The following is a 27,065-nucleotide window of genomic DNA, read 5'->3' as shown; positions in this document are numbered from 1 at the left end:
CAGCTGCTCTTTTATGGCATCTGATTGATATTCATGTGTGGTTAGCGTTTGTCTACTAACTTGTGTAACACAGAGAATAGTAAAAGAGAGACAATAATCGCGAGGCTGTTACATATTCAGGGGCTCGGTTCCACATCTTCCCCTTTCAGCCGGCGCTGACCTGCCCTCCTGCATTTCGGACCGCGCGCCCACATTCAGCCTGGGCAAAAGAATGCAGCGCTGCAAAAATAATTGCGAGAGCCCCGGCTCACAGCCACCGCGTCCCCATCACTCCCATCCGTCTGTGGGGATGGGAAGCTTTGGGGAGCATTTATCCGCTCGGCTCCATTGTCGTCCGTGGCTGAGTCGCATCCACGCCACGGGCGCACAATGGCTCTTGGAGGGAAGGAAGGGCCCACGGTCCCCGCTGCTGCGGGCACCACCAGGATGCCACTGTGTGGTCCCACGGCACGTGGGAGGGGTGGTGGATCTGTCCCCAAGGCACTTCTGTACAGAGCAGAGCCCAACGCCCGCTGCAACAGATTGGCAAATGAAAAATGATGCCAGCCCGCACCTCGGCGTGGGGCTTGCTTCTTCCCCCTGAGAAGTGCTCTAAAGCTCCAAAGGACATCTCACAGACCTGCGGCTCGCTGCTGCTGCTAAAGCAAAGCCCAGGCATACAACAGCAAAAGAAAAAATAACTGCTCGCAGAAATCAAAGCAGCCCCTGGCCGGTACACAGAAATAAAGATGTTCTTTACCTGCAGTTATAGGTCCTGATTTCCTTGTTATCCCTTTTGCACTTTACTGCCACGAAGATCATGGTGACAAAAAGAATGGCCGCAATAGACCCCAGGGCAATAATGAAAATCAGGGAGAGGTTAACAGATCCTATGGACTCCTGGGCATCCAGGGCTGGGGACAGGTATATCAAAATCAAGGCAGAGGCCGACAGGGATGTTTTTCCATGGTCGTGAGCCACCACGATCAGCTCGTAGGCTGTCTTGGCATTCTCCCCAAAGGCTCTGGTGGTCCTTATCTCTCCATTGACCTGGTCTATCTCAAAAAATCCTCTGTCTCCTTCCACCATTTCATAGGAAAGCCTGCCATTTTCACCCTCATCATAGTCATCTGCCTTGACCACTGTCACCAAGTAGCCAACCCCTGCGTTCCGGGGGATGTACACCTCCGCGGTCCCATTGACCAACGGTGGGGCTGTGATCACCGGCGTGTTGTCGTTGACATCCAGGACAATCACCCTGACAGTGGCATTGCTCTGCAGAGAGGGATTGCCCCCATCTTTCGCCAAGACTTTGAACTCAAAGGCCTTGGTCTGTTCATGATTGAAGGACCTCAAGGCATAGATATCTCCAGAGTTGGGGTTGATGGAGACATAAGTGAAGACAGGCATGTCCCTGACTTGGGAGGGCACAATCTGGTAGGAGACGCTGCCATTGAGGCCCAGGTCAGGGTCCCTTGCTGAGACTGAGAGGAGGTAGGCCCCCGGGGTGTTGTTCTCCTGCACGATGACCTGGTAGTAGGGCTTGGAAAAGTGAGGGTGGTTGTCATTCTCATCGGTGATCTTGACAGTGAAGGACTTGGTAGCTTGCAAGGAGGGGACACCGTTGTCCTTGGCCTGGATGGTGAGGTTGTACTGGTCCCTTTGCTCACGGTCCAGCCGCCCATCCACCAGGATGGTGGAGAAGCTCTCATACTCCTGCAGCCGGAAGGGCACGTTGCCCAGCAGCTTGCACTGCACACGTCCATTGGCCCCTGAGTCACGGTCCGAGACCCGCACCAGGGCAATGACGTACCCCGGAGGGGCGTTCTCGCTCACCTCCACCAGCTCACTGTTGACGGAGAGAAGGTTGATGAGGGGAGGGTTGTCGTTGGCGTCCTGCACGCTGATGGTCACTTTGCAGTGGGCAGGGATGGAGTTAGGTCCCAAGTCCTTGGCCTGCACATCCAGCTCATATACATGTCCCTCCTCATAGTCGATGGCACCACTGACTGTGATGAGGCCACTCTGAGGGTCGATCTGGAAGAGCTCTCGAGCCCGGTCAGAGACATAGCTGTGGAAAGAGTAGAGCACCTGCCCATTGGTGCCCTCATCCGGGTCAGAGGCGTTGAGGCGGATGACTGGTGTGCCCGGTGGGGCATTTTCAGGCACGCTGACAGTGTAGGCCGGCTCCTCGAAGAGTGGGTTGTTGTCATTGGAGTCGATGACGCGGATGCTAAGCTCCACTGTGCCAAAGTTGGGCGGGTCTCCGCCATCCAGCGCCGTGATCACATAACTGTAGTGGGACTGGGTCTCACGGTCCAGGCTCTTCTCTACCACCAGCTCAGCAAAGCGAGAGCCATCTCCCCGCGTCTTGGTCTCCAGCCCAAAGAGGTCGTTGGGGGTGATCTGATAGCTCTGCACTCCAAAGCTGCCCGAGTCCGGGTCGTAGGCACTCTCCAGTGGGACACGGGTGCCGGGGCTGGCGGTCTCCGAGATCTCCAGCTCGATCTGGTCAGTGGGGAAGCTGGGCGCGTTGTCGTTGAGGTCCTTGATCTCCAGCTTGATCACGCAGATCTCCATGGAGCTGGACATCACCTCCAGCGAGATGACGCACTTGGGACTCTGCCGGCACAGCAGGTCCCGGTCGATCTTCTGCTTGGTGACCAGCAGCCCAGACCCGGGGTTGATATCCACCAGGTGGGGCGCCGAGTTGGAGACCACTCGGAAGGCGGTGGGCTGCCGAGGGTCTATCACGAAACCGGCGTCCCGCGCGTCCTTGGCGATGTTGGCGATCACGGTGCCGGCCCGCTGCTCCTCCTCCACCGAGTACTTGAGGTTGACGAGGGCGCCGGCGCCGGCCCAAAGCAAGGCGGCCCCCAGCAGCGCCGGGAGAGCCCCCATCGCCGCACCCGCCCCCTCCGGCCGCCGCGTCGCGCCCCGACGGCAGCTCGCCTCAGGGGCCGCCCGCCCGCATGCGGGCAGCGCCCGGCGGAGCGCTCCGGCGGCGGCGGGCGGGAGCGGGCACCGGAGCCGCGGTCCCCCCGCGTCCACGCCAACACCGCCCGCTCAGCAGCTCGGAGCCGGCGCTGCAGGGGATGGGTCGGGCATGGCGAGCGGGAGCGGGAAGTGGAGCCGGAGCTGAGCCGAGCCGTGCCGAGCCGCGCCGAGCCGCACCGCGCCGAGGCTGAACCCGCTCCCGCCGGCGCTCGCTGCGGCGGCCGCACGCCACTGCCCGCAGTCCGGAGCGCCGGCGGGCGGCGCGGGGGCGGGCGGTGCGGGGGCGGGAAACGGAGAGCCGCGTCCAATGGGCGCGAGGGGGCGGGGCGGGCGCGGCGCTCTTCCACCAATGGGAGCGCGCCGAGCTGCGCCGCCGACCGGGGGGCGGGGCCGAGGCGGGGCTGCGGAGCGGCGCGGCCGGGAGCGGAGCGGGGTGCGCCGTGCCGGGAGCCGCTGCGTGCCGCCCGAGTTCGCCCGGCGCCCTTCAACTGCGAGCGCTTTGGGGCGCGACGGCACCGTGGGAAGCGGCGCTGCTGGGGTTTTCCCTGCGGCTCCCGCGCGTGGCAGCGCGCCCAACTCGCTACTAATTATCTTTAATTCCCTGGGAAAGGCGGAGAGCTGCTGCTGGGTGCTGCCTTTTCGCTTAGAAAAATGAACTTTTAAACGCGATTCACCGCTCCGTACCTCGGGTCGCCGAGCGGACGCGCAGGTGCACGGCACTGTGATTGCAGAGCGCGGGGAAGCGGCCGTGCTCCGAGTGCTGGGCGGTCTGTGCCCCCCCCCCCCCCCCCCCCCCCCCCCCCGTCCCACCTCCCGGCCCTGGCGGGCGCGGCTCCGGAGCTTTTAGCTGCGAACTTTCAGCCAAGCGGAATCCCGAAGGGTTTGAAATACAACGATAATAAAAATTACAAAAGGGCCGGGTGCCGGCGCTTCTCTGCGGCACACCGCCCCGGGAAGCCGCGGGTCGATAGCGGCCGGGCGGCGCCGGGGCGGGCTGAGGGACGGGGCGCGGGGCCGGCGGGGCGGCGGCGGCGGGAGGGGGGAGCGGCATCGGCCCCCGGGGCAGCGCGGAGCGGGCGCGCCGTCGGGGTTCGCGCGGCTTCGCAGGCACAACGGCGCCACCTTGCGGGCGGCGCGGGCACCGCAGCATCCCCGGACACCGCGCCGGGGTCAGCAGCCCGGGACAGCAAAGCGTCGTCCCCCGGGGGTACCCTTCTGCGGGCGACATCCCTGGGGGTACTGTTTTGGGGACACCGTTCCTACGGGCACCTCCCCCCGGCGCCACTCACCCTGGGGACGTCCCACCTCGGATGGCCACGGACACGGGTGGCTTTCGTGCTCCCGCCGCGCGTCCTACGGGATTTCCGCACCTGGCGCCGCTCCTCGCCCCGCCCGGGAGGAGTGGACGCAGCAGGTGGGGACGGGGCGGGTGGGGACACCTCTGGTGCCGCTCTCGTGTCGTCTTCCTCGGAAAAAAAATTGATTCTGATGGCTTGAACTGTGCCACGCGGGTTGGAAAGCCGGCTGAAGGCTCATAAACAAAGGGTAATTAGAAACAGGGGGAGGTGTTGATGGGGTACTGCAGGGATCTAGGTTAGGTCTGCTCTCATTTAATACCCTCATTAATGACCTGGAAAGAGGGAGTAAACTGCGCGTTAATGAATTTGGCAGATGATGCTATGCTGGGAGGTGCTGCGAGCTCCAGCAAGCGTGGAAAATTAACACGGAAGGGCCCAGCGAGATCGGTAAACGTGGGCAGGAAACGACAAAATGAGGTGGGCGCTGAGCACTCGGCGATGCCCAGGGATAGAGGGGCACAGCTGGGGGGGATGAGGATGCTGAGACCCCCCAGGTGAGGAGGGTGTGGAGCTGTCTCTGGCAACAGGTTGTAGGGAATGATCAAAGGCACGGACTGACCGAGTTCGGAAGGAAGATTCAAAGGTTTGAATATATGTATTGCTTGGGTAAGAGCTGTATGTTGGGAGGCGAACAGAGCCTTGCAAATGTGGTTGGTATAAACAGAGAGGGAAGGAAGGAATTATTTAACACGGACAAGGGGCATCAATAGGAGGGGTGATGGGAAATGAAGAAATGGAGCGCTTAGGTGGAATGTCACAGGGGAAAAAATCCCCTCTGCTGACAGTGGGAATGATGAGGCTGCGACGCAGTTCCCCGGAGGGAGAAAGTTGTGCAGTGGAGATATGTAAAGCAGAGGGAATCAGGTGAGCACAGCGGGGGTGTGGGGAGGAGCAGGGGCTGGGCAGGGACCCACCTCCTTTCCCAGCTCTTTTTCTGCTGAAATATTTCCTTCTGAAGTCCGAGAGTTTTATTTATTGCGTGCATGTCTTTCTGCTGCCGCGATAAAGGAAATTGCTGATGTGACGGAGGCACCGGGCAGGCAGGCAAAGGCTCTGAGATCTGAAAAGATTCCCTTCCGTTTGGCGATGGAGAAGGGCAGGGGGTGGGCGCAGCGATGGGCTCATGTCTGGGCTACTCCCTGACCCCACTCCGCATCCCCTGCCCCGCGGGAGGGCCGAGTGCTGTCACCAACATGGATTAATGGCCGTGGTATCAGCACAGATGGATGGCCGGGGTGAGGAGAAAACGTCGCGTCCCAGGGAACTCAAGCAGGCACATTAATAAAGATGCCACACGTTGGCTTGGAAATCTGAACGCTTCAACTCCGCTCCTTGCAACACAATGAGCACACCCAAAGCTCAGCGCTCCCACCACGCTGTGACCCCGGAGGGGACGGCTGGCACAGTGCTGGCTGCCCCATACACTCCCACTGCCCCCAACCCCCCCCCGGCCAGACCCCATGCAAAGAGCCCCCCATGCAAAGAGCCCCCCATGCACAGGTTGGGGCTGAGCTGCCGGCAGCTGGTGGGGAGCTGAAGCCATCCCTGCTGGCACCTCGCACCGAAGGTGGTGCTGCTGCTCCTGCCCACGCTGTACGATAAGGAAAGCTGTAATTAAAGCACACAGCGCAGCTCGCAGCCCTTTGTTTGAGCGCTAATGCGAATGACACCTTCCCAGCCCGGCGCCCGTTGCTGTCTCTCTTACACCCATCAGAAGTAAATCTCAGGGTTTGAGCCATGGGTATTTGAAGCCCCGGTGTCAGCTGCCAGCCGGGGGGGCGTTCAAACTTCCACGGGTGGGGGGCTGAGGCCACGTGTGGGGGAGAGGCTGCGGGGAGACCCCGCGCACGGAACGCTCCACAACATCAAAATCCCTTTGAAACATCAAAGAGAAACTTTATCTGTTTAATTTTATTTATTTTTTTTTTTCCAGAGCCGTCCTTTTAATTCCACAGGTAACGTTTGTGAAGTGTTGTTTTTCTCCTTTCTGGCACTTTTTCCTTTCAGCTGCTCGGAGAAGGAAAATAAATGATGTAGGTTTATTTTTTTTTTTTTCTTTTTTCCTTTCTTTGCTTATCCGGTGCTGCAAAACTTGAAAGCTTCTCAACGCATCCGGGTGTCAGCGTTACGGTGTAGGTCTGTGCTTTTTTTTTCTCTTCCCCTAGCAATGTTTCTAATATCACAGCCGGCGAGGAAAACTGCAGCACAGAGAGATGAAATGGAGAAATGGGAAAACTCAGAGAGCAAAAAGCTCCTTGGCCATTGAGCCACCGGAGCTGCGAGGAGAGGTGACGGTGCCAGAGGGCCGTGGCACTGCTCCGGGGGGATTCGATCCGCTCCTATCGCTCGATAGTTTAATTCGCTTCCACCGATGCAGCATCTTTTATCAAAGATTACATAATGCTGAATAATCACCAAGCGCATCATGCCGAGCCAGACAGGCAGCTCTAATCTGATTTAGAGCCTATATTAAAAAAGTGGCAGGTGCAGGGCTGAGCTCCGCATTGGGGTCGGCCCAGGGGAAGCGCACCGGATCCCTCCCGGGTCCACAGCCCGCAGCGTGGCGTAGTGCTGGGCGTGCAGAGGGGGTGTGGGGGGGGATACAGCACAGCTGGGGGCCCTGGGGCAGCGTGGTGCTCAGGCAACAGGCCACCGTGCCCCGGAGCCTCTTCCATTTGGGAAGGTGAAGGCAGCTCAGCACACAGAGCTGAACCCAGAGTGGGGCTGAGCAGTGCCAGCAGGCTGCTTGGCCACCCATCGCCCCCCACATCCCTCCTGCCCCCCAACATCGCGGCACGGCAGCACACCTTCGGGAGGCGTGAGCTCCGGCTGGATATCTCCCCTGCAATCAATCGCAGCGTATAAACCCATCAGCCAGGATAACCTTGTGATCAAATGGCCAGCAGAGAAAAGTGCTTAATATTATCCACTCCAGATAATGAGCTGCATTTCCAGCGCAGGCCCCAAACACACATCACCGCGCACTAAATGCCATGCAATTGCCTGAACAACAAGTTAAGCAAAGATTAAAAGCACGGAGAGGAGAGGGAGGGGAGCAAAGCGAGCACAATGACATTGCAATCCGTGCCATCAGCACACAGTGGAGTGCTGCTGTGCATCCCAGCCACGAGCTGGACCCGACAGCCAGGGAACAGAGCCCCCCAGAGAAGGGCAGTGATGTGCAGAACGTGCTCAGCGCGGTGCTTCCCTCTGCACTGCTCCGTGGCTGATGCACAGAGGGTAGCACTCTGCACGGCAGCTCCAGCAGGAGCCTCGAAATTGTTGTAAATACGGTGAAATCCCTTATTCTGCATTTTTTCTTGTCTCCCCTCTTTGTCCCAGCGCACTCCGTAGTCTGCTGCTGACCCTGTGGGATGGGAAATAGATTGCGCTGTTCCTTTCCTCCAGCCAGAATTAGATACCTGGCACTGGTGGAGTGCTGACAGCTCCCAAATGTTCTCTTGCTTTTACCTGGAGACGGTCCCAGCAACGGGCAGGAGGCAGCACTGCTGGGACAGTGCCACTGCAGCACCCAGAGCCAAGGGGTGGCTGTAGGGACACGCTGTGTCCCCGGCTCTGGCACAACAGTGCCACCAGCACCAGCCCTGTCCTTCCGAGCAGGACACAGCCTGGAGATGGTGGTGGCACCTGAGCCCATCTGACCCTTGGGAAACAAGGGGAAGAAGTTGGCTGTCCACGCAGTCAGCCGCAAATATCTCTGTCTGCTGATGCCTACATACCCTATGACATGAGGCTGAGGATGGAAGGGAGTCCAGCGAGATCCATCATTTGGATCGGGCTGAGAATTACTTACGCAGTGTTTTATTAACCATAATGGATAGCTGTGCCTGGTAAAATGAGCAATCATCTTGTTTGAGGGTCTGCTCCTATATCACACGGTGTAATTGCCAATGCTGCAAACTTTCCTCACCCGTCTGCTGGCCAAAACGCTTTGTGGAAGAAGAGATGCTCAGGACAAAAGACCACAAATCAGATAGGAAGAGCCTTTTTTTCCCTCTCATGAGCAGAACTGGAGGCACTGCAGGCAGCGTCCTGCATCCCATAGCCCTTAACAGCACTCACAGCACCAAAGCTCCTCATCCAGCCCGGCCTCTTCCCAGGGACAGCGTTCTGCTGAGGTAAATGGGCCCTTGCTAATGGAAGGAAATAGAGGAAAAAGTAATTTACATCACGGCTATATTTATTCTGTACTCTGCTATTTCGTGATCATCTATAATTTTAATCTATTAACGGTAGGGGATGCATCTGTTCCCCGGGTTTGTCTTGTTTATAGGTGATGCGATCGCCTATAGGGGATCATTCAGGGGCACTCGTGGAAATGGAGTGTTTCCCCTAAAAACGAGAGGGGAGGCACGTTGGGAGATGTGGCATCACACAGAGGAGCTGCATTTAAACACTCGGGAGCAGCAGTGTGCCACGTGGGTGCCTCCTGCACAAGGACAGGGCACCACAGCAATCACTGCTGCCCCACTCACAGAGCAGAGAGATGCAAGGGACGGAGAAGAAATCCTCCTTCACCCCAATGCACCACGTGAGTACCACACTGGAAGGGAAAAGCAGCACATAGCCTTGCTGCCCCTGCCCTGCACCACCAATGCCAGCAGAACTCTGCTGTCCCCCAGGGGGACAATCCCTGCCTGTGTGTGTGGAGGCGCGATGCTCTGGCTCGGATCTGGCAGCGCCTATCTGCAGAAATCACAGCCACCAGCAGCTCAGCCTGCAGGGTTGGCTGCTGCCAGCACGAATGTATGGAGATTGTCATGGCTTAGGGCACAAACCTGAGCTCCAGCAGCCGCCAGAGCTATTTTAGGCATTCTGCATATACGCAGCAAATGGTTCGCGGGATACGTTTAGCCCTCTTTCTGTTCGTTAATAAAGTTCAAACGTACATACTTTGATTTTTTCCTTCCTATTTGCGCAGCATCCGAGATTGCAGAGGGATGCTTTAATGGGGCCGTTTTGGCACAGGGACTCTCAGCAGTCAGGGACATCACTCGGCCCCGCTGCGGCCCCGGCGCTCGGCGGGATGGAACCTGGCAGGGCGTCAGGCTCCAAGACCTCCTCTTTCTGCAGGCTTTTCCGCAAGCAGGCTTTTCTCCAGATGCAGAAGCGCTTGCTGAGAGCAATTTAAAAGGGTTTGCAAACACCAGCATGGTTCTTATTGAAACAAATATCCACCAATCTGCGCTGTGCTCAGAGAGCATGAGCTCCAAGAAAATATAATCCCATCCCCGCAGCTGCTCGGGACGCGGTGCCATGGCACCGGGCAGCACGGCCACGTCCCCCACTGTGGGGCCAGGAGGACAGTGGGTGCTCCCCACCTTTGCCAGGATGGCCCAGACCTGCTGCGGCATTGGGGTGTTTCGCATACGTCGCACAGGCGTGGTTATTTCAGGAGCAGCACGGTGATGGATAGCTCGATGCGAGGAAAGGCCATTACACACTATAAAAAGCTGCAGTCTTCCTGCTTGCTCTGTGCTCTGTGACAAACCATCTGCTTTGCCCGCACCTCCCTTTGTTTATCCTGCTCAGCTCAGCCGAAATTAAAATTGACAAAAGCAATTTCTCCCGATCGGGTCGGAGCGATAAGGAGAACCGCTGCCGTGCACTGCACTGCCATAGAAACCCACACCGCATCCTCCTCCTGGGGATCCAGGTGCCCGGCTGCAGGGCGCCCCGTAACACCCAGTGGGGTCAACGGGGTGCCTGTGCTGTGAGCAGCCCTGATTCCACATCCCATATCCCCGCAGAGCTGGGGCGTGGGGAGCGGCACCTTCATCTCCCTGCCTGCAATCCCAGCACGCGTTACCAGCACAGGGCCTCTTTTCTCCAAGATGCAGGAGCAGCTGCTTGAGTCTCCACTGAATTAAGCTAAGGACAGGTTTTACATTTTGAAGAGAGAGTTTTGGAGTCTGGTTTTTTTTCTTTATATATATATATATCTATATATTAGAATAAAGACATCAGAAAAACATCAAGCTGTGAGACATGCCATTTTCCCTGTGCTGGGTATAACTTAGGAATAGCTGAATAAAACTGCAGTACTTGCGCCTACCAAATTCCCCAGTGGGCTGAGTAAAGGCTGGAGAAATTCCACCCAGAAGGTAATTGCTTTTTGTTCCTGAAGTTATTAGAGTTGCAAGAGGGCCCTGCAGCAGAAGCCCCTTGACTGGCACACGTGGATTCTGCTGCTTGCTCTCTTGGATGAGCTCGATCCTAGTGCCACGGGCTGCAGAGCTGGTGTTTGTGGGCAGTGCAGCAAAGTGAGGGGGCATGCAGTGCTCACCGATGGCAGTGGTGTTGGGTAAGGAAGCCAGTGAGTGCTCCAGGCAGGCACAAGAGCCCACCTACACAGACTGCATCTCCTCCAGACATCCTCAGCTCCACCATAGATTTTGAGAACAATGCGAAACATTCATAACTGAGGTGAGACATAATCAAAAGCAAATCATAAAGGTTGGAAATGACCTCTGAGATCATCTAGTCCAACCCCAACCCACCCCCACCATGTCCATAGTCGTGTCCCACAGTGTCACATCTCCATGGTTCTGGAACACCTCCAGGGATGGTGACCCCACCACCTCCTTGGGCAGCTGTGCCAGTGCATCACCACTCCTTCTGAGAAGAAAGTTTTCATAACATCCAACCTAAACCTCCCCCGGAGCAACGTGAAGCCATTCCATCTCATCCTATCACTGTTACCTGGGAGAAGAGGCCGACCACTGTCTTACCACAACCTCCTTTCAGGTGTTGTAGAGAACAACAAGCTCTCCCCTGAGCCTCCTCTTCTCCAGGCTGAACAACCCCAGTTCCCTCAGCTGCTCCCCACCAGACTGGTGCTCCTGACTCCTCACAGCTCCATTGCCCATCTCTGCACACACCCCACAGCACCTCAATGTCTTTCTCGCAGAGAGGGGCCCAACAGTGAGCCCAGCACTGAGGTGTGGCGTCAGCAGAGCTGAGTGTGGAGGGATGACCACCTCCTGCTCCTGCTGGACGCACTATTGCTGATATAATCCAGGATGCCATTGGTCTTCTTGACCACCTAGGCACACCGGTGGCTCACATTCAGCCAATTCCTTTTCCTTCTGTCCAAGCCATGGGCTGCTAGCTTCTCCAGCAGAACACCGTGGGAGATAGTCAAAGGCCTTACTAAGGTTTAGGTAGACTACATCCACAGCACCGATCCCCAGCCAGAATTCAGCCTCTTCCTATCACACCTCATGGGAACCCCGCCGCCCTGCAGGTAGAGCGGGGCACTGCAGCCCTGGGAAGGGGATATCAGTCACTAATGAGCAGTGGATCAATCACCGTGCCCAGCTCGATCGCGTTACACATCACAGAGCAGATAACGCAGATAAGCCCCTTCACGGCGAGTAGGAACCGGCGTGATGACACGGAGACATTGATCGAGCTCCTCTGGATTTGCACAGGATATGTTACATCAGAATCTGGATCTGCTCTTGGGTTTGCCCAGGATCAGTGAGATTAGATCTGGATCAATTCCGGGCTTAGCGGGGCTGAGCAAGATTACAGCACAGCTCATCCTCCATATTGATCGCACAATTTGTCACTCCCATGCCTGGCAGGGAAGTCCCTGGTGCAGCTGATGGAGGGGAGATGTCAGCCCTGCTCCTCACACTGCTGCTGTTGGACACGTCACTTGCATGGTGCGGTGCCACCGTCTGTGATAAGGCAGTCAGAATGTGGCAGTGTGCCCTCCCTCACATGTCAATGAAAACAGAAACGTACATGTATTCTGCATTATAGAGGTATTTGTGCAAGTGGAGGGGAGGATTCACCTGACCCCCTGTCTGCAGCCAACATGGTGACACAAACCATGGCCATGTGGGGAAGGCCTGTCCTGGCCACCGGGTGGGAGAGCTGGAGGGATCTTAGTGCCAGTGCCAGCCCCCTGTGGGACCAACAGCACAAGGGCTATTTGTAAACTGGGGGGAAAGGGCATCCATGCCACTCACTCAATATCTGCTGGCGTTGGCCAACGCAACGTGACGTTTTTGTGTCTGTACGGGGGCATGACTTCATCTAGACCTCGCTGAGCTTCCCTGGGATTTCGGAGGGTTTGATGATAATAACCAGTTGCTTTGGTGTGAGCTGCTGTATCATTATTGCTGCCTGAAAGCATCCGGGGAACGCAGGACGTGGTGAACCCTGCAGCAGCCGCGGGGCTCACAGCGCTGCACGGGGCAGAGCTCCGCTGCTGTCTGAATCCCGCTCCTCCCCAGGGAGATGCGAGCGGGAACCTCTGCAATATTGCAACAGTGTCAGCACAGGCAGAGATGACCAAATTAATGAAATATCGCTGCTCAAAGGTGGAGCGGGGCAGGATATTGCCCTGACAATATCTTAGGCAGCTAGCTGAGCGCAGCCATGTATCCCAGCCTTCCGCCTCTGCCTTCATGCTTCCAGCAGATACATCACTGGGGCACACTGCAAGAAACCAATGGACACTGATGGGGGGCACAAGGGAAGTGGGTACTGGGGGAGCACCCCCCAGAGCCCTTCACCCCGGCTTCTGAGCAAGGCCAGGGGCTGGGTGCTTCCTGCCCAGCACCCCCAACAGCCCCCAAGGAGCTCAGCACAGTTTTCTGCAAACAGCCTCGGAGCACGATTCCCTCCCCCTCAACTCATCCCCATAAATATGTTTCTGTTAATGCAATTTGCTCTCGCATCGAGCAGCGTCAAACGCAGCAGCTGCCAAGCAAATATGAAAGATATAAAACAAGCGGCTCAGGCCCCTTGGTGGCAGTTGGGAGAGGAGGCTCCGTGCCTGCGAGCACCTGCACATTGCAGAGGGCAAGCAATTCCCCCAGCCCACGGGACGCAGATGAGGCACGCTCACGACTGGGAGCAAATAACACAGGGACAAAGGGCTAAATCACATTTGTACAACCTCCTCCTCCGTATTTCTCTGCATTATTTAAGAGAAAATGTGTTCTTTTCCAGACTTCATCCTTTCCCTTTTCTACCAGGTTCTTGCTGGTGGAAAAGCTAAGTCAAACCCTGCCAACCCAGCGCTGAGCAGCACGAAGCCATGCTCTGGGTCTGAGCCCAACCAGCAGAGTCACCCGAATCCCTGCAGTGGCGCAGACCGGACCAGGAGCAGCGCAGAGCCGGGCTCAACAGAGCTGACATCTGTAACAGACTGAGTGCTCAGAGCCAAGCATTCGTGGCTTTGAAATGCAGATCCAGATCCAAACTGGGAGACTTTGGGAAACAGCAGAGCTTGGTGCTGGCCAGAGATCAGACGTGTTTGTGATCATATTTAATAGCATCACCACTTGGGGCTTCCTAAGCACTCCCAAGCAGCCCACGAATGTCCCACACCACCACACTTCAGGAGCAGCAATCCTTTCGCCAGCAAAGTCACTCCTGGGCTGCACAGGGAGGGGGTTGGGGTGGCCGTGGGGCAGCCCCACACGTGGCCGAATATGAGCTGAGGGCATCAAGGTGGAGAGGGGACACTGCTCTCCACAACAGGGCAGGAGATGGGAGCAGACACCGGAGTGCTGATGTGCATCTCTATTGGAAAATCTGCCCCTGCAGAGCTCAATTGATTTTTTTTAAATTAATCTATTTACAGCAGTTTGAGTTGAGCTAGCTTTAGGTGCTGTTTAAGCTGCTTTCCCACTGCCTCACATTCAGCATTTGCATGGTGGGATTAAGGCAAATGGGGAACTGAAAAAGCAAGAGGAGCACCTCTGGGTGCTGCTGGCTCTTGGCTACATGTCCAGCATAGGGCTGAGTCCTGGCAGGGCCGTGCCTCCCCATCCTGATGCCTGAAGTGTCATCACACAGCCATAGGGGAGCAGCAAGGAGCCCCACAGCTTTGGGGTGCAGCACGAGGGGACCCTGCAGGACCCCAGCAGCCTCCCCCAGAGGTCCTTCATGCTCTGGAAAAAGCATAGTGGGGAGCATTTCTCCTCTCTGTCATTAACCTGACATAATGTCTCTCCTGCTGGCAGCTTTCAAGCTCAGCAGGTTTGTTATAAAATTCATTACCAGATATTGCAATCACAGTCACCTTTATTGGGCTCTGCATTTACAATAATTAGGCCAATAAACACTGATTTATAAAAATGACAAACAGGAACTCCCAGTAAGCAAGAAAAAATGTGCTTCTATAGAGAGGACAAAAGCACACACATGCAGAACGTGATCCCTGTAGCTGACTTCTCCTGGGAATCCCCACGCACTGGCCAAGGGGCACAAACCCAAACCCCAGTGTTCAGCTTCACGCAGCTTGCAGCCAGCCCACATCATCCACAGACACCAGAGCCTCCTCCATTTCCGACCTTTCCTCTGCTTTCCTCTCAGTCACCTCTCACCAACCTTCGGTTCTTGCTGTCCCACGTACCCAAACATCCCTACCCATGATAACAACCCGCTGAGCCGAGCAGTGCCCCCACAGCCCCTATCCCGCTCCCTATATACTCCCCAGCGGGGGCAGCTGAGCCACGTTGGCTCCAGTGACTCCAGCTCTGCAGTTGGGAGCAGCTGGTGCTGGGAGCAGCCAGAGCTGTGTGGTTATGCTACAGGAAAGGAGCAGGCTGGTTATCCCCTCCAGCTCAGGCTGCCCAGGGCCCCATCCAGCCTGGCCTTGAGCACCTGAAGGGCTGGAGCACCCACACTGGCTGGGCATCCTGTGCTAGTGGACATCCTCACTGCCCCCTCATAAAGAATCTCTTCCTGACTGAGATGCCCACATTACAACAGGCAGCCAGCGTTATCATCCTCTTGTGCACGCATCTGGCAGCAGCTCCGCAACATTGCTTTGGATCTTAACAACCCTTTCAGCCTTAAAATATCTTTAATAAAATGGCTTTCTGTGCACCACCAACACACACGTAGCTTTCAATTACATTTTAGAGCTCCTGGTGGGAAGTAGCTCCTTACTGGGAGAAGTGACTTACAATGGCTGGGGATTACGATGTTGGTCTTTGCATCCCAGATGCTCAGAGCCTGATGAACAACGCAGCTTGCATTTGTCCTGTAGGCATGGGGAGACTCATGCATGAGGAAGTGTTTCTGAAGAAGCATTGAATATCTAGTAGAAAAGAGACATGAAATTGTCATAGAACCGTAGAATGGCTTGGGTTGGAAGGGACCTTAAAGATCATCGAGCTCCAAGCCCGCCTGCTGCTGGCAGGGTTGCCACACAGTAGACCAGGCTGCCCAGAGCCCCATCCACACAGTTATTTATCAAGATGAAACCAGCATTTGGATGAAGTTCTTCCGTTCTGTTCATAACTTCTGTTGATGAGGGGGCCGGCGTGGTGCCGAGACAGGGGGTTTTCATGGGGTGAGCGAAGAGAGGCACGTGCTGATGGCAATCACTGAGCAGCTCCTCTGGATTGACCACCGTGAGCTCATCTGTCCCATCCCTCAGTGAGGCCTTCCAGCCCCCAGCATCCGCTGCGGCAGAGAGCAACACGCATGAAGCCCAAAATCCCTGGGTGGTTTTGTCATGATGATTAAGTTCCTTAACTTGAATCAAGTGTGTCTCCGGAGTTTTCTACCACGCTGTGAACTTAAGATAAACAATGAATGATGAATAGGCCAATTATCAAAACCTCTCTCCAACAGGGCCCTGTGTGGCAGGTTGATAAGAGGAGATACGCAGCCTCTCTCATCTGCCCAAAGTTGCAGAGAATGGCATTGTTTGAAGCAGAAAGGGCTCGGAGCAGTCAGCCTCGTGGCTAAAGAGCTGTGTTAGCAGCACAGGAGAGCCAGCAGTATGCAGTGCAAGAGGCACAGCCCTGTGGGGACACCCTTGGCAGCCCCCAGGGGGTGGTGGCCGGGGGGCATGGTGTTCCTGAGGCTGCATCCCATGGTGAGCACCATGAGCAACCCTGTCCCGTGGGGAACACTGTGATTTACGTACTGCCTGTGGAATTGCCCAATTAATTCACTATCCACATTAATATTATGGCTCATTTTTAACTTTACTGTCTCCATCGTTCCAGTTTAGTGCTGCTCCGAGATGCTGCCACTGACCTTAATGGGTTTTTCATTAGAACAAAGAGCACCCCATTAATCACGGTTCGTTTTTGGATGGAGGCTGCTGGCCGAGCTGCTCTGCTCCGGGGAGCTGCTCTCAGCGGTTCGGGGCAGCTTTTATTCCTGCTTCTCACACTGCTGTGCTGGCTGGGAGGAATTTCTTGGTATGGCATTTCCAGACACAGGGATTTCGTGCAGCGCTGAAGCTGCACAGCAGTGTGAGAGATCGTTTGCTGGGCAAACCGAAGCAAGAAGTGCAGAAAGGAGAGCAGGAAATGAGCCTCTTATTGTCCTGTACAGAAATCAAATGCCTTTTAATCATTCCAAACGTTCTTCTGGGTATCAATTAGCCACACATTAATATCAGCATTGCTTCTATTCCTCAGTTTGCATCAGATTAAATTCTCCCCCGTCATGCAGACTGGCACTCATTAGCTTCGAAGAAAATTAGTGGTTGTTCCCTCTTCATCGGCGCCGATGGGAGATTTCCATCAGAGCTGCTCTCTTATAGAAACCCTAATTGTCATCTTACAGCCACTGAAAGTTGTTTTGCTGCCACCAAGGTTGTTTTGCTGCCACCAAACCCGGAACGTGGGGCTGGGCAGCACTACAGCTCCCTATGGAGAGCGGAGGTATGCAGGAGCCCCATCCCTCTGCCTGCTCCTCATGTGTGGTGATATTTATTGAGTTTTATTAACTTCCAGCCCTGGGAGGTTCTCACCTCTTCAAGCTAATTCAGCCGTCTGACTCCTGGCGGAGTTGTGCTGATTGTCATTAAAAAACTTGACATTTACCTTACAACAGTAATAAAATAATAATGCCTAATTTGGTTTATGAGTGGTATTTGCAGTGTTTCCTGCGCCTGGAGTGGGGGATATTGTGAAGATGGCTGCGATGCGGATCAATTATGTCTGGTTAACGGCGCTGCTGTAATTCTTTCCTGTAATCATAACCGCCTTTCAGTAGAGCAGCTCCAAAGCTTTCCTCTGAAGCAGTAATTTTGACAGGGAAGGAAAGAAACAAAAAAATGTTTTCAGTCCCAAACAGTTCCTTCAGTTTCCAGAACAAAAGCTTCGGAGGCGAAACTTCCCTGTGAAAGGCAGCGTGTGCAAGTAGAGCTGCGGTGGCTGCACGTATTTGCTGCACTCAGGTTTCCAAAATATTTCAGACGTTTTCAAAGGCTGACTGCAATTGCTGCCCATTGAAAAATGATTTTCCCTCCCCGAATAACCTGCTGTCTCCCACTTGTCAGTATCAGCCTCTCGTATTAGACACCCTCATGCAAGGCCGGCAGCAGCTGCAGGGCCGGCACCGGTCCTGGCATCGCCAATGCTGCCATTTCTTCTTCTGCTTCTCATCAGAGCAAAAGCAGACATGGATTTTCAACGCGGGTTTTCTTCCTTTCAGTGCAGTTTTAATTAGTGCATCCCGCACTTGGGGTTTTTATTAGCACAGACAGCTTGGGAAGAGGGAGTTTGCCAGCTCCTCCGCACCAGGGAGCCGCTGTCCTGCTCAGAGCAGAGACTTTGCACCGCAGTCCTGAAAGACCTCCTCAAAATGGGTTCATTTCCATGAAGAGATGGGCTGATTTCCACAAATGGAAATTGTTTTTAAGTACAAAAAAAAAAAAAACCAAAACATTTAGTCAGGAAATTCCAGGCTGGGCTGAACTGCGGGGCGATGCAGGAGCCGCACAAAGAGAGCGCGGGGTGCCAGGGCTCTCCACGGGGAGAGCTCAGATTCCTGTGGTGCTGGCAGGATGTGCACACATCTGCATGCACACACACGTTTGCGCACACACATGCAAATGCATACACGTAGATGTGTGTGCAGACACTTGCGCACACACGGATGCGTGCCCATGGGCACACCTGCACTGCTGCTGTGCCCATATCCACACCCCCACTGCCCCAGGAGCCCGGGGAGCCCTGGCACAGCCTGAGCGCATCCAGGGTTGGTGCAGGGGGAGAAGCAGAGGGCAGAGGCAGCACTGGAAGGACGAGCCCCTGAACTCCAGCTGGGACCTCATAAGAGGCCCGATGGGCGCCGTGCAGTGGAGCCGAGCGTGGGCTCATCTCCAAACACATGGGAATCGCCCACAGCCTGCAAGCTGCTGACGTTCCCTCTCGCCCACCCGTGTTCCTGTCCCAGCCCCGGGGCAGGCGGGCTGAGGGGAACGCTGGCTGCAGCCGTCATCGGAGCCGCAGGAAGCCAGCCTTAATGCATGTGCAGCCCAGAGGCTGCGTAACTCCACCTCGAGCGCTCGTCCTCGCGCACAGGGAGCAGCCAGCACTGAGACCATGGGAGGGACGTCGCGGCACGGCCCTGAGGACTGCCGCTTTTTGGATGTGAGTTTGCCGTGTGCATCCGGTGTGCTCATGTCCTCGTCCCTCCGGGAGTGATGGCACAACTCTGGATATTGTCCTTTTGTGCTTATCTAGGCAGAAGCATCCAAGACCCAAAAGAAGACCTGCACCAGGTACAAGGTCTGCGGGCTACTCTTCGGCGTGCTGCTCATTGCTCTCATCCTCGTGCTCTTTGGTGTCAAACACCTGGGGAACTCAGCACCCAGACAGGTAAGTGCAGCCCTCTGGGCAGTGTTTCAGAGCGCTGCGCTCCCCTACCTCCTCGCTTAAATTGAACTGCGCCCTGAAATCCAGGCAGGCTTGCAAAATGTATTTGCTTACACCACAAGGATTTGTGGGGACTTTTACAAAGCCCTGTATTATTCATAACTAGCTTTTACTTTATACGGGCTGGCTTTTTTCTCTGTCACCACATTACTCTCCTAAATGACAATTAAAGGGTACAGAGCTGCACCATGAAGAGTTAAAGTTACTCTCTTTCACGGGCAGCAAATTTTATGACAAGTAAGAAAATATTTTCCATTTCATTTCAATTATCTTGCCAGAAACCGGTGGAAAAGTCATTATGCCACCGCATAAAGAGGAGAGAAAGCCAGGACGCAGTGGTGATTGATTGTCATGGATTGTATTTCTTACTTTAATGTGTCTGCAATGTGAGGGGATGGTGAGACGGATTAGCTTTTGGAGAGGGAGCTCCTGCTAACTGGATTGGGCTCCTCCATTCCCCACTCCCTCTATGTGCAGTGCTCAGCTGGGAGGCCCTGGGTGCACCGTGCTGGAGTTTGATTCCCTACTCCTGACAGCCCCAAAATTCCCGTGCACATCCCTTTTCCTCCAGCAAGCGCCCCTCGCTCCTCACCAACCCGCGGACCCTCAGGCGCCAGAAGCTTTGTCTTCTTATCAGCACATAGAAATAAATACCGCAAATAGAAGCAATAAAAGCCATATGTGCGGCCGGGCTCTTGCCAAGACGTTTATAAAGTCTCCACTGTTCCTCGAGAAGCACAGTGTGAGCCAGGGGGGTGGTGCTGACCCTGAGATGGGCTCTGACTCAGTTCGGACATCAAGGGAATGGCAAGGGGTCAGGTACAGGAAAATCCCAGCGATGGCCAAAGGCAGCGTGGCTAAAACAAGTGGAGATGGGGCTGTTGGTAGCAAGTGACCAAGGGGAGAGAGACCACCCAGAGCTCACACGTGGCCATTCACCCTTTTAAAGTCATTTTAAGTCATTTATGTCAATGCCAATGACTTAAAAATGACCAGGAAAAGTGATACTGGTGCTTCACCTGTGCTATCTTGGCAAGGAAAGATACGTCAGGGGAAGTCCTGCTCCCAGCACCAAAACGCCATCCCTGGGCTCTCACAGCCCCACCAGCAGTGTGGGAGAACCTGGAGGATGTCAGCACTGAAAGCCCTTCTGCACCAGGCCTGGTGCCTGCAGCATGGCAGCATCGCCCCAGCACCACCAGCGCAGGAAGGAGCCATCAGCGAGGGGCTCACCACGGACACACATGGGGACGTATTTCAAGGGCTGGCAAGCAAGAATCATTTTTAGCCCTATAAAACATCTCTCTGAGTAGCACAGGGCAAGCCAAGCCCAAATGGGTTATTTGGCCACAGCGCTGGCGTGAATAAGTCTTTGTAAATGGAGAGGAACTTGAGAGTAAGGTACCACTGAGGATCGTACCCTCCTGTAGCTGATTTATGGCCCCGTGCGCACGCTGTCAGTCAGAGCAGGCAGCCTTCCAGCCACCTCAGGCTCTGCACTACTTTTTCCATATCATAAAGTCTATTGACATATATATATATCTTTATAAAAGCCTCCTGCTGACTAACAGGAGACGCTGGCGACTGCCAAGGAGCACATCATTCTTCACATTTTTACCAGGGGCAAAGGTACCCGGTAGTTACTGCACTGCTCAGCCAGCTCCAGCACCACAACATCCTCCTGAAGTGGCAAAATGGGGGACGCTGACCCGGAAAACCCTGAGAAGGGTTTTGCACAAGCCCTTTGCTTCAGCACGTTGCTATTTGACTGGGGAAAAGAGACTCCGCTCAGCTCTCGCTGTGCCAGCAGGATCACTTCTGCGCTTCAAACAGCATCTGCCACTACTCATCCTTTAAGGGCCTGGCGTCCGCAGAGCCGGGAGGGCTGCCAGGCTTGCTGTGTGGGGAGGAGAGGGCTGCTCCCCCAGCTCCCTGCAGGGATGAGCACACCGGGGAGCAGGCTGTGACACCCTGCAGCTCCTCAGCAGCTCTTCAGCAGCCATCAAGGAGGGCTTTGATCTGCAGGCGATCCCCAACCTCCTGAAGGCAGGAGGAGGCACTTCTCAGGGAAAGCAGAAGGCACAGAGATGGAGCCAGCGAGCTGCGGATGGGGGATGGCAAAGTCCCTTAGTCAGGGCTTCAGTCCAGCCTGGAACATAAATACAGGATGTTAGGAAAAAATTCTTCTCAGAAAGAGTGGTGAGGTATTGGCACAGGCTGCCCAGGGAGGTGGTGGGGTCAGCGTCCTTGGAGGTGTTCCAGAACCATGGAGATGTGGCACTGAGCGATGTGGTTTAGTGGACGTGGTGGTGATGGATTGATGGTTGGACTGCATGACCTTAGTGCCGATCTTTTACAACCTTAATGATTCTATGATTCTATCACAAATGGGTGTGGGATGAGCATCTTCTAGCCCCAAGTCCACCTGCTCCTATTCAGGTTCTCCATTATCATATAGCCAAGCACATGCCTCCATCCTGCCCCTCCTCCCTGGGAGCTGCCTCTCCAAGGCACAAGAAAGACTAGAAAGGCAGTGGGGGCTCAGCTAGTGTGGTTTTGTGCCTTTCAGGTCTATGACATGGAGCACACCTTCTTCAGCCACGGCGAGAAGAAGAAAATCGTGATGGAGATCGACCCGCTGACCAGGACGGAGACCTTCAGGAGTGGGAACGGCAGTGAGGAGATCCTGGAGATCCACGACTTCAAGAACGTGAGTGAGCAGGGTTTGTGGAGGAAGCTCTGCCCAGACCCCATCTCCTTGCTGGGAGCTGTGGGGATGCTCTGCGGGAGTGCCCCGGCACCCCAATGGGATGGGACCCAGCGGGTGCTTAAAATGCAACATGTGCTTCCCAGTCCAGCTGCAACAGGAACAAGAGGATCCCTTAGGATGCTGTGGTGTTGCCGGAGCAAGCTCCAGGATGGTTTTGTTCTGCATCAGAGAGAGCAATCCCCATGTGCAGACCACCTGGGCGTACTCTCAAAGGAGAGGAGATGTGTGCCTACGTAAGCTTTAACAGTGGCAAGGTTCAGTTCCAGCAAAATGCATTTTAAAAGCGAGACCTAGTTATTGGATTTACCCCTGCAAAGGAATGCAATCATCATAAATCTACCCAAACCCAGTACATTTGTCTGTCTGGAGAGCATTAAAACCTTGTGACAATGTTGTAGGCTCTCTCTGAAACCTAATTAAAATTTGTAGGGAAATACCTTGTGCAGTGACATATGGCAAAATTTTCAGCTAATAGCCTAGCAGGAACTGAGGGCTGAATGTTCATATAACCATAACGGTCAAATATTCTTCTGCATATTTTTATTTATGGTAACTAGAGCTCGTGATAGTTACAAGGAGAAGGGGAGCAAAGTGGAATTTTATGACTACCTGCCTTAAAATATTTGTAAAAAGCCCAATTCTCCCAAACCATAAAATGCAACATCCCTTAGGAGAACCTGTTAGTACATCTTAGCACTGCTGCTGAGCAGAGTTTGCACAAAAACATCAACAGGAAAAATATGACTAAGCTCTGATCCAGCTGTACTCCCCGTAGGATGCTGTTATTTATCCTCCTGCTACGCCGTGACTGCTTTCTTGCTCTTTGTTTTCATGCTGTAGGGAATAACCGGCATCTTCTTTGTGGGACTTCAAAAGTGCTTCATCAAAACTCAGACCAAAGTCATACCTGAGACTACAGAGGCCAAGATCCCTGAGCTGGAGGTATGTGGGCAAAGCGGCACCCAAATCTACGGGGCACCCGGCGCTCCCTCTGTGCCAGGCTGTGATAGAGAAATAAGGAGTTGTGATCGCTTCACGAAATGATCTTATTGCAGAGGATTGCTTCTGAAAACAACAAGTCGAAAAAAAAAAAAAAAACGGGATTAGGCAGCAGACAGACAAAAACCTCTCAGCACAATACCGGAGATCAAGAACAATAATCCTGTTGTAGTCAAAAGGTCGTAAGGCAGCTCAGGATTAGCAAACACCAAAAAGTCAGTCAAATTGCTTTCTCCGAGAACTGAGCCTCCTGCTCTCGAGCAGAATGAGGCAGAAGTAATGAATTTAAAAGAGCAGCCGCGTTTACAAAATGCGATTTGGGAAGGCGCTCCACCACTTGCATGCAGCCTGGCCAAGCACTGCCACCGAGGCATCCACGGTGTGCCAGCGTGGCCTCCACAAGCCTCCCTTTTGCAGATGTGCCTTTAAATATCACCCACCACGTCTTGCTGGAACGAGGTGCACGCTCGATGTGCAGCGTGGAAATAGTGCTACCTCCATCTCTGAACTCTGCTCTAGCAGGGGATACTCCAGCTGGCTCTGTGCCACTGATGGGGCGAGGGCAGCAGGTGTGCCCCATCCCCAAGCCAAGCCTGCCCACTTACAGGATGAGGGTCAGTTCAATCCCCCCTGCCCGGAAGCCATGGCAAATTAAGTGCCAGCAGAACATGTGTTTGGAATAAAGCGAGGGCAGAAACATTTCCCTGAATCATGACCCAAATTCTGAGACACAGATTCTTTGATTATGCCATAAGAAGCTAATAGATCTTTCTCTGCTACCACCATAAAACGGATATGACTTTTCAGTCTTTAGCAGAACATTGCCCCAGGTAGAGAGCTGAAATGTAAAACCCAGGGAGATAAATGTAGATTTAAGATCTACCATTTCTTCCAGGGAGCCTGGCTGCCTTTGGAGAAATTGGGAAACACACAGTCGGTACCTTCAGCAGCAATCTCTGCTCTCCTCCCTCCCCTGGTTCTCTGTAGTTTGGAGGGGGAAACACAAAAGGAGGCAAAAAACACGAGAAGTGGGGAAAATCCCTCCTGGAGCCCCAGCACTTCCAGGCCGCCTTCCCAATGGGATGGCTTTTAGCAAAATGCTGAAAACAACTCGAAATGGGTCAGGTGTTGCTGGCTCTTGAGTAAGACTTCTTGAAGCCATATGGAAAAATTCTATAAAAGAAAAATGCAGCTCCAGACACCTTCTGGAGAGAAAAAGCCATTTGCCAGCTTGCTCTATGGGCCACCACCAGCACCATCCACCGCGCCGCCTTGGCAGACAGCACAGCACAGACCCATCCAATAATCTTTATATATCTCCTCCCTAAGTGCCTGCCAAAACACACCATGGAATAATGCAACGGCAGAGACATGTGGTATAAATTACAGAATACGGCCATGCAAAGAATTTCTGTGAGGAATAAATTAGTGTTCGACCACAAGATCAGGAGCAGAAGGAGAGAGAAATTAAGTAGTAAGAGCAAAGCAGAGAGGAGATGTTTTAATCTTTGGTTCTAAACGAGCTGGGGAGCTCCAGAAGGCTGATCCAGATGGCGGGGACTGCAAAGGAGAAGGCTTCTGCGGCATGACGGAGGGAGGGAAGTGAGAGGAGGGTGGTGCTGGTCAGGTGTGCACCTGCTGAGACCCCAGTCCAGGGTCTGATGCAGACAAACCCAGGTGCTTGGAGTGGAGATGTGCACTGGGATAAGGAGGAGAAGAGGGGTGCTGAGCTGGGGTGAGGGTGCCTCACCATGCTGCTCTCAAATCTGACTCTTCTTCAGGGTGAAGAAATCACCACCACCTACTTTGAGCAGTCCATGGTCTGGGTGCCTGGCGAAAAACCCATTCAGAACAAGGAGTTCCTGAAGAGCTCCAAAATTTTTAACATTTGTAGAAACGTGACCATCTACTGGATCCACCCAACGCCGATAGCAGGTACCAGGAGCTATCTCCTGCCCCACATACCCGCAGGGTAACCACTGGGAGCAGCCCTGCCACCTCCCCTGCCCTCTCTGCCACTACCCCACTCCCATTGCCCTGCTGCAAGTCTCAGACATGAGCTCAATGCTTGCCACAACCAAGAGGGAATATGGCCAACGTAATAGCGTGGGCCGACAGTTCTCTCTGCCAAGTGTTCATCTCCATCGGCTCCCCACCGCTCTGCATTTTGTAAAGTGGCCTCCCCCCTCGTAACAAGGCAGAAAACCCCTTTGTACCTGCGAGGAAGCCAGCGCTGCTGGAAACTGGGACGCCTAAATTCTCATCACCACATGAACATCAGAGCAGGAGCAGCCATCCGCCTCTCAATCACACCACGGGGCTGCCACCTCCAGCTGCTCGCCACACGTTCCTCTTAGAGGTTGTGGCCTGTGAGATCTGCTGGTATAATTACCCACTCTCTCTAACCCATTTCTATCAGAATGAGCTTGTTTAAAGCCTCAATCAGGACACCTCCCTCCTCAGCAGCCGTGGAGGCACAAGGTCTTGTCTCATGCAGAACCAAGCGGCTCATGGCCACCAGCACCCTGCTGTGGTGTGAGGCTGCTGTCCCCATCCGCCGTCCCCTTCCCGTGTCCCCCATCTCCTCTGTCAGCCCCCATTTGTGATAAAGTTTCAGCAAAGGAAATGAGTGTCACGATGGGTCTGGCCTAAACCACAAGCAGATGCTGTAGTAGGGCCAGAAGTGTCCGTAACAACACTCAGGTTGGATGTTAGGAGAAATTTCTTCTCAGAAAGAGCAGTGATGCACTGGCACAGGGCTGCCCAGGGAGCGGTGGGGTGACTGGAGGTGTTCCAGAACCGTGGGGATGTGGCACTGAGGGACGTGGTTATGGGCACGGTGGGGGTGGATTGGGGTTGGACTGGATGATCTTAGAGGTCTTTCCCAACTGTAATGATTCCATCCTTCCAAACACCCAGCAGATACCGTAGCAGGGTTGAAAGTGTCCCAGATGACATCTCCTCACGGGGTCCAAGCTGGGACTCTATAAATATGAGTTCTTCCCACAGCTCCGGAGCTGGCTGGCCTGGAAGGAACAGAAGAAGATGACACCGGGCTGTTCACGGATGAGCAGAGCTGGCTGCATGGGGGCAATGAGCGTGGGATGGAGGCTGCCCTGCCAGGACCCAAGCGCCGGGCACGGCAGCTGACAGAAGAGGACCTTCCTGTCAACGACTACGTGAGTGTGGGGAAGCACGCGCTGGGGTGCCCGGCAGCACCCAGGCCGCACTGACAACCGACTCTCTCCCACAGACGGAGAACGGGCTGGAGTTCCACCCTCTGTGGGACGAGCGGGGCTACTGCTGCGCACAGTGCCGCCGTGCCAACCGCTACTGCCGGCGGGTCTGCGAGCCGCTGCTGGGCTACTACCCCTACCCATACTGCTACCAGGGCGGCAGGGTGATCTGCCGTATCATCATGCCCTGCAACTGGTGGATCGCACGCATGCTGGGCCGGGTGTAAGCCCCATGCGCACCCACTGAGCCTCCAGGTAGAGGCCTGCAGGCCGTGGGAACCCCCAGACAGGCTGTGGGACCCTGAGCGTGGCTCCGAGGGCTGGGCCAGGCTGGCGTCATCGCCCCACCGAGCGGCAAGAGGCAAGCAATAAATGTCCTGTATGAGCGATTGCAAAGAAAATGGAAAGTCGTTTCATCTCAGCCTGTGACGCTTAATGGGTCTGAGGAGTGATCTAATTGCTCGGCTGCCTCCTCATTGAGCAGCCATAACTCAGGTGCAGGGAGTCGCCTTGCTGGGGTCCCCAGCGTGCTCCTTGGCAGAGCCAGCACTTGTTAACACACAGCACCCCTTAACTCTGGTGCCTCTGGGGATGCTCAGGAGTCTACGGTGACAGCTGTGACAGCTCCAGGTGCCCCCTAGCATGTTTCAGGGTGACAGGGCTCCCTGCATGCAGAGCCCAAGCAGGAGCCAGCAGGGAAATGAGCAACCAAAGCTGGAGGAAATTGTGGTGCAAACGGCCCTGAGAGCCATCAGCTGTCCCCCAGCTAAGACACAGGCAAAGTCTGCAATGCAGGAGACAAAAAATAGCCTTTAAACTGCTGCCACACTGAGGAGAACACTCAACCTTCACAGCCAAAATCTCAGATTTTCTCTCTTTTGATTTCACCCACAAAAACAGCTGCTCCAGCAAAGGAGGATGCACATCAGCAAGCAGCAGGTGCCGAGCACTCATCACAGGCGCTGCTGCAGCCCCTCAGGCTCCACATCCCCACGTGCAGTGTCCCCAGTGCTGTGTCCCTGCAGGCATCCTGTCCCGATCCCCATGTTCA

At 54.8% G+C, this 27,065-nt stretch overlaps 2 protein-coding genes across 3 annotated transcripts in view; one reads left to right on the top strand and one right to left on the bottom strand.

Moving 5' to 3' along the window:
* Positions 1-3,209, bottom strand: part of PCDH19 (protocadherin 19) — a 52,653-nt gene extending 49,444 nt beyond the window's left edge. For both annotated transcript variants that reach the window (NM_001397770.1, NM_001098607.2), the window contains exon 1: positions 740-3,209. In NM_001397770.1, the coding sequence (NP_001384699.1) occupies positions 740-2,880 (2,141 nt within the window). In that variant the 5' untranslated portion in view covers positions 2,881-3,209. The remainder of the gene's footprint in view (positions 1-739) is intronic.
* Positions 3,210-18,620: 15,411 nt separating this feature from the next.
* Positions 18,621-26,410, top strand: TNMD (tenomodulin). The gene is made up of 7 exons (NM_206985.3): positions 18,621-18,724; positions 18,818-18,952; positions 21,579-21,719; positions 22,620-22,721; positions 24,560-24,713; positions 25,788-25,957; positions 26,032-26,410. The coding sequence occupies exons 1-7, from the start codon at positions 18,677-18,679 to the stop codon at positions 26,239-26,241; spliced, it is 960 nt and encodes a 319-aa protein (NP_996868.2). The 5' UTR covers positions 18,621-18,676; the 3' UTR covers positions 26,242-26,410.
* Positions 26,411-27,065: the final 655 nt, after the last annotated feature.

Source organism: Gallus gallus, chromosome 4 (genome assembly GCF_016699485.2).
Source record: "Gallus gallus isolate bGalGal1 chromosome 4, bGalGal1.mat.broiler.GRCg7b, whole genome shotgun sequence".
Taxonomy (NCBI): domain Eukaryota; kingdom Metazoa; phylum Chordata; class Aves; order Galliformes; family Phasianidae; genus Gallus; species Gallus gallus.
The sequence above is the reverse complement of the archived record's forward strand: the minus strand, read 5'-3'. Positions and strand labels throughout refer to the sequence as shown.

Coding starts and splice junctions, on each gene's coding strand:
- TNMD (NM_206985.3), top strand. CDS start 18,677: ATGGGAGGGACGTCGCGGCACGGCCCTGAGGACTGCCGCTTTTTGGAT. Junction 18,953..21,578: donor GGAACTCAGCACCCAGACAG/GTAAGTGCAGCC, acceptor TGTGCCTTTCAG/GTCTATGACATGGAGCACAC. Junction 24,714..25,787: donor CCACCCAACGCCGATAGCAG/GTACCAGGAGCT, acceptor TTCTTCCCACAG/CTCCGGAGCTGGCTGGCCTG.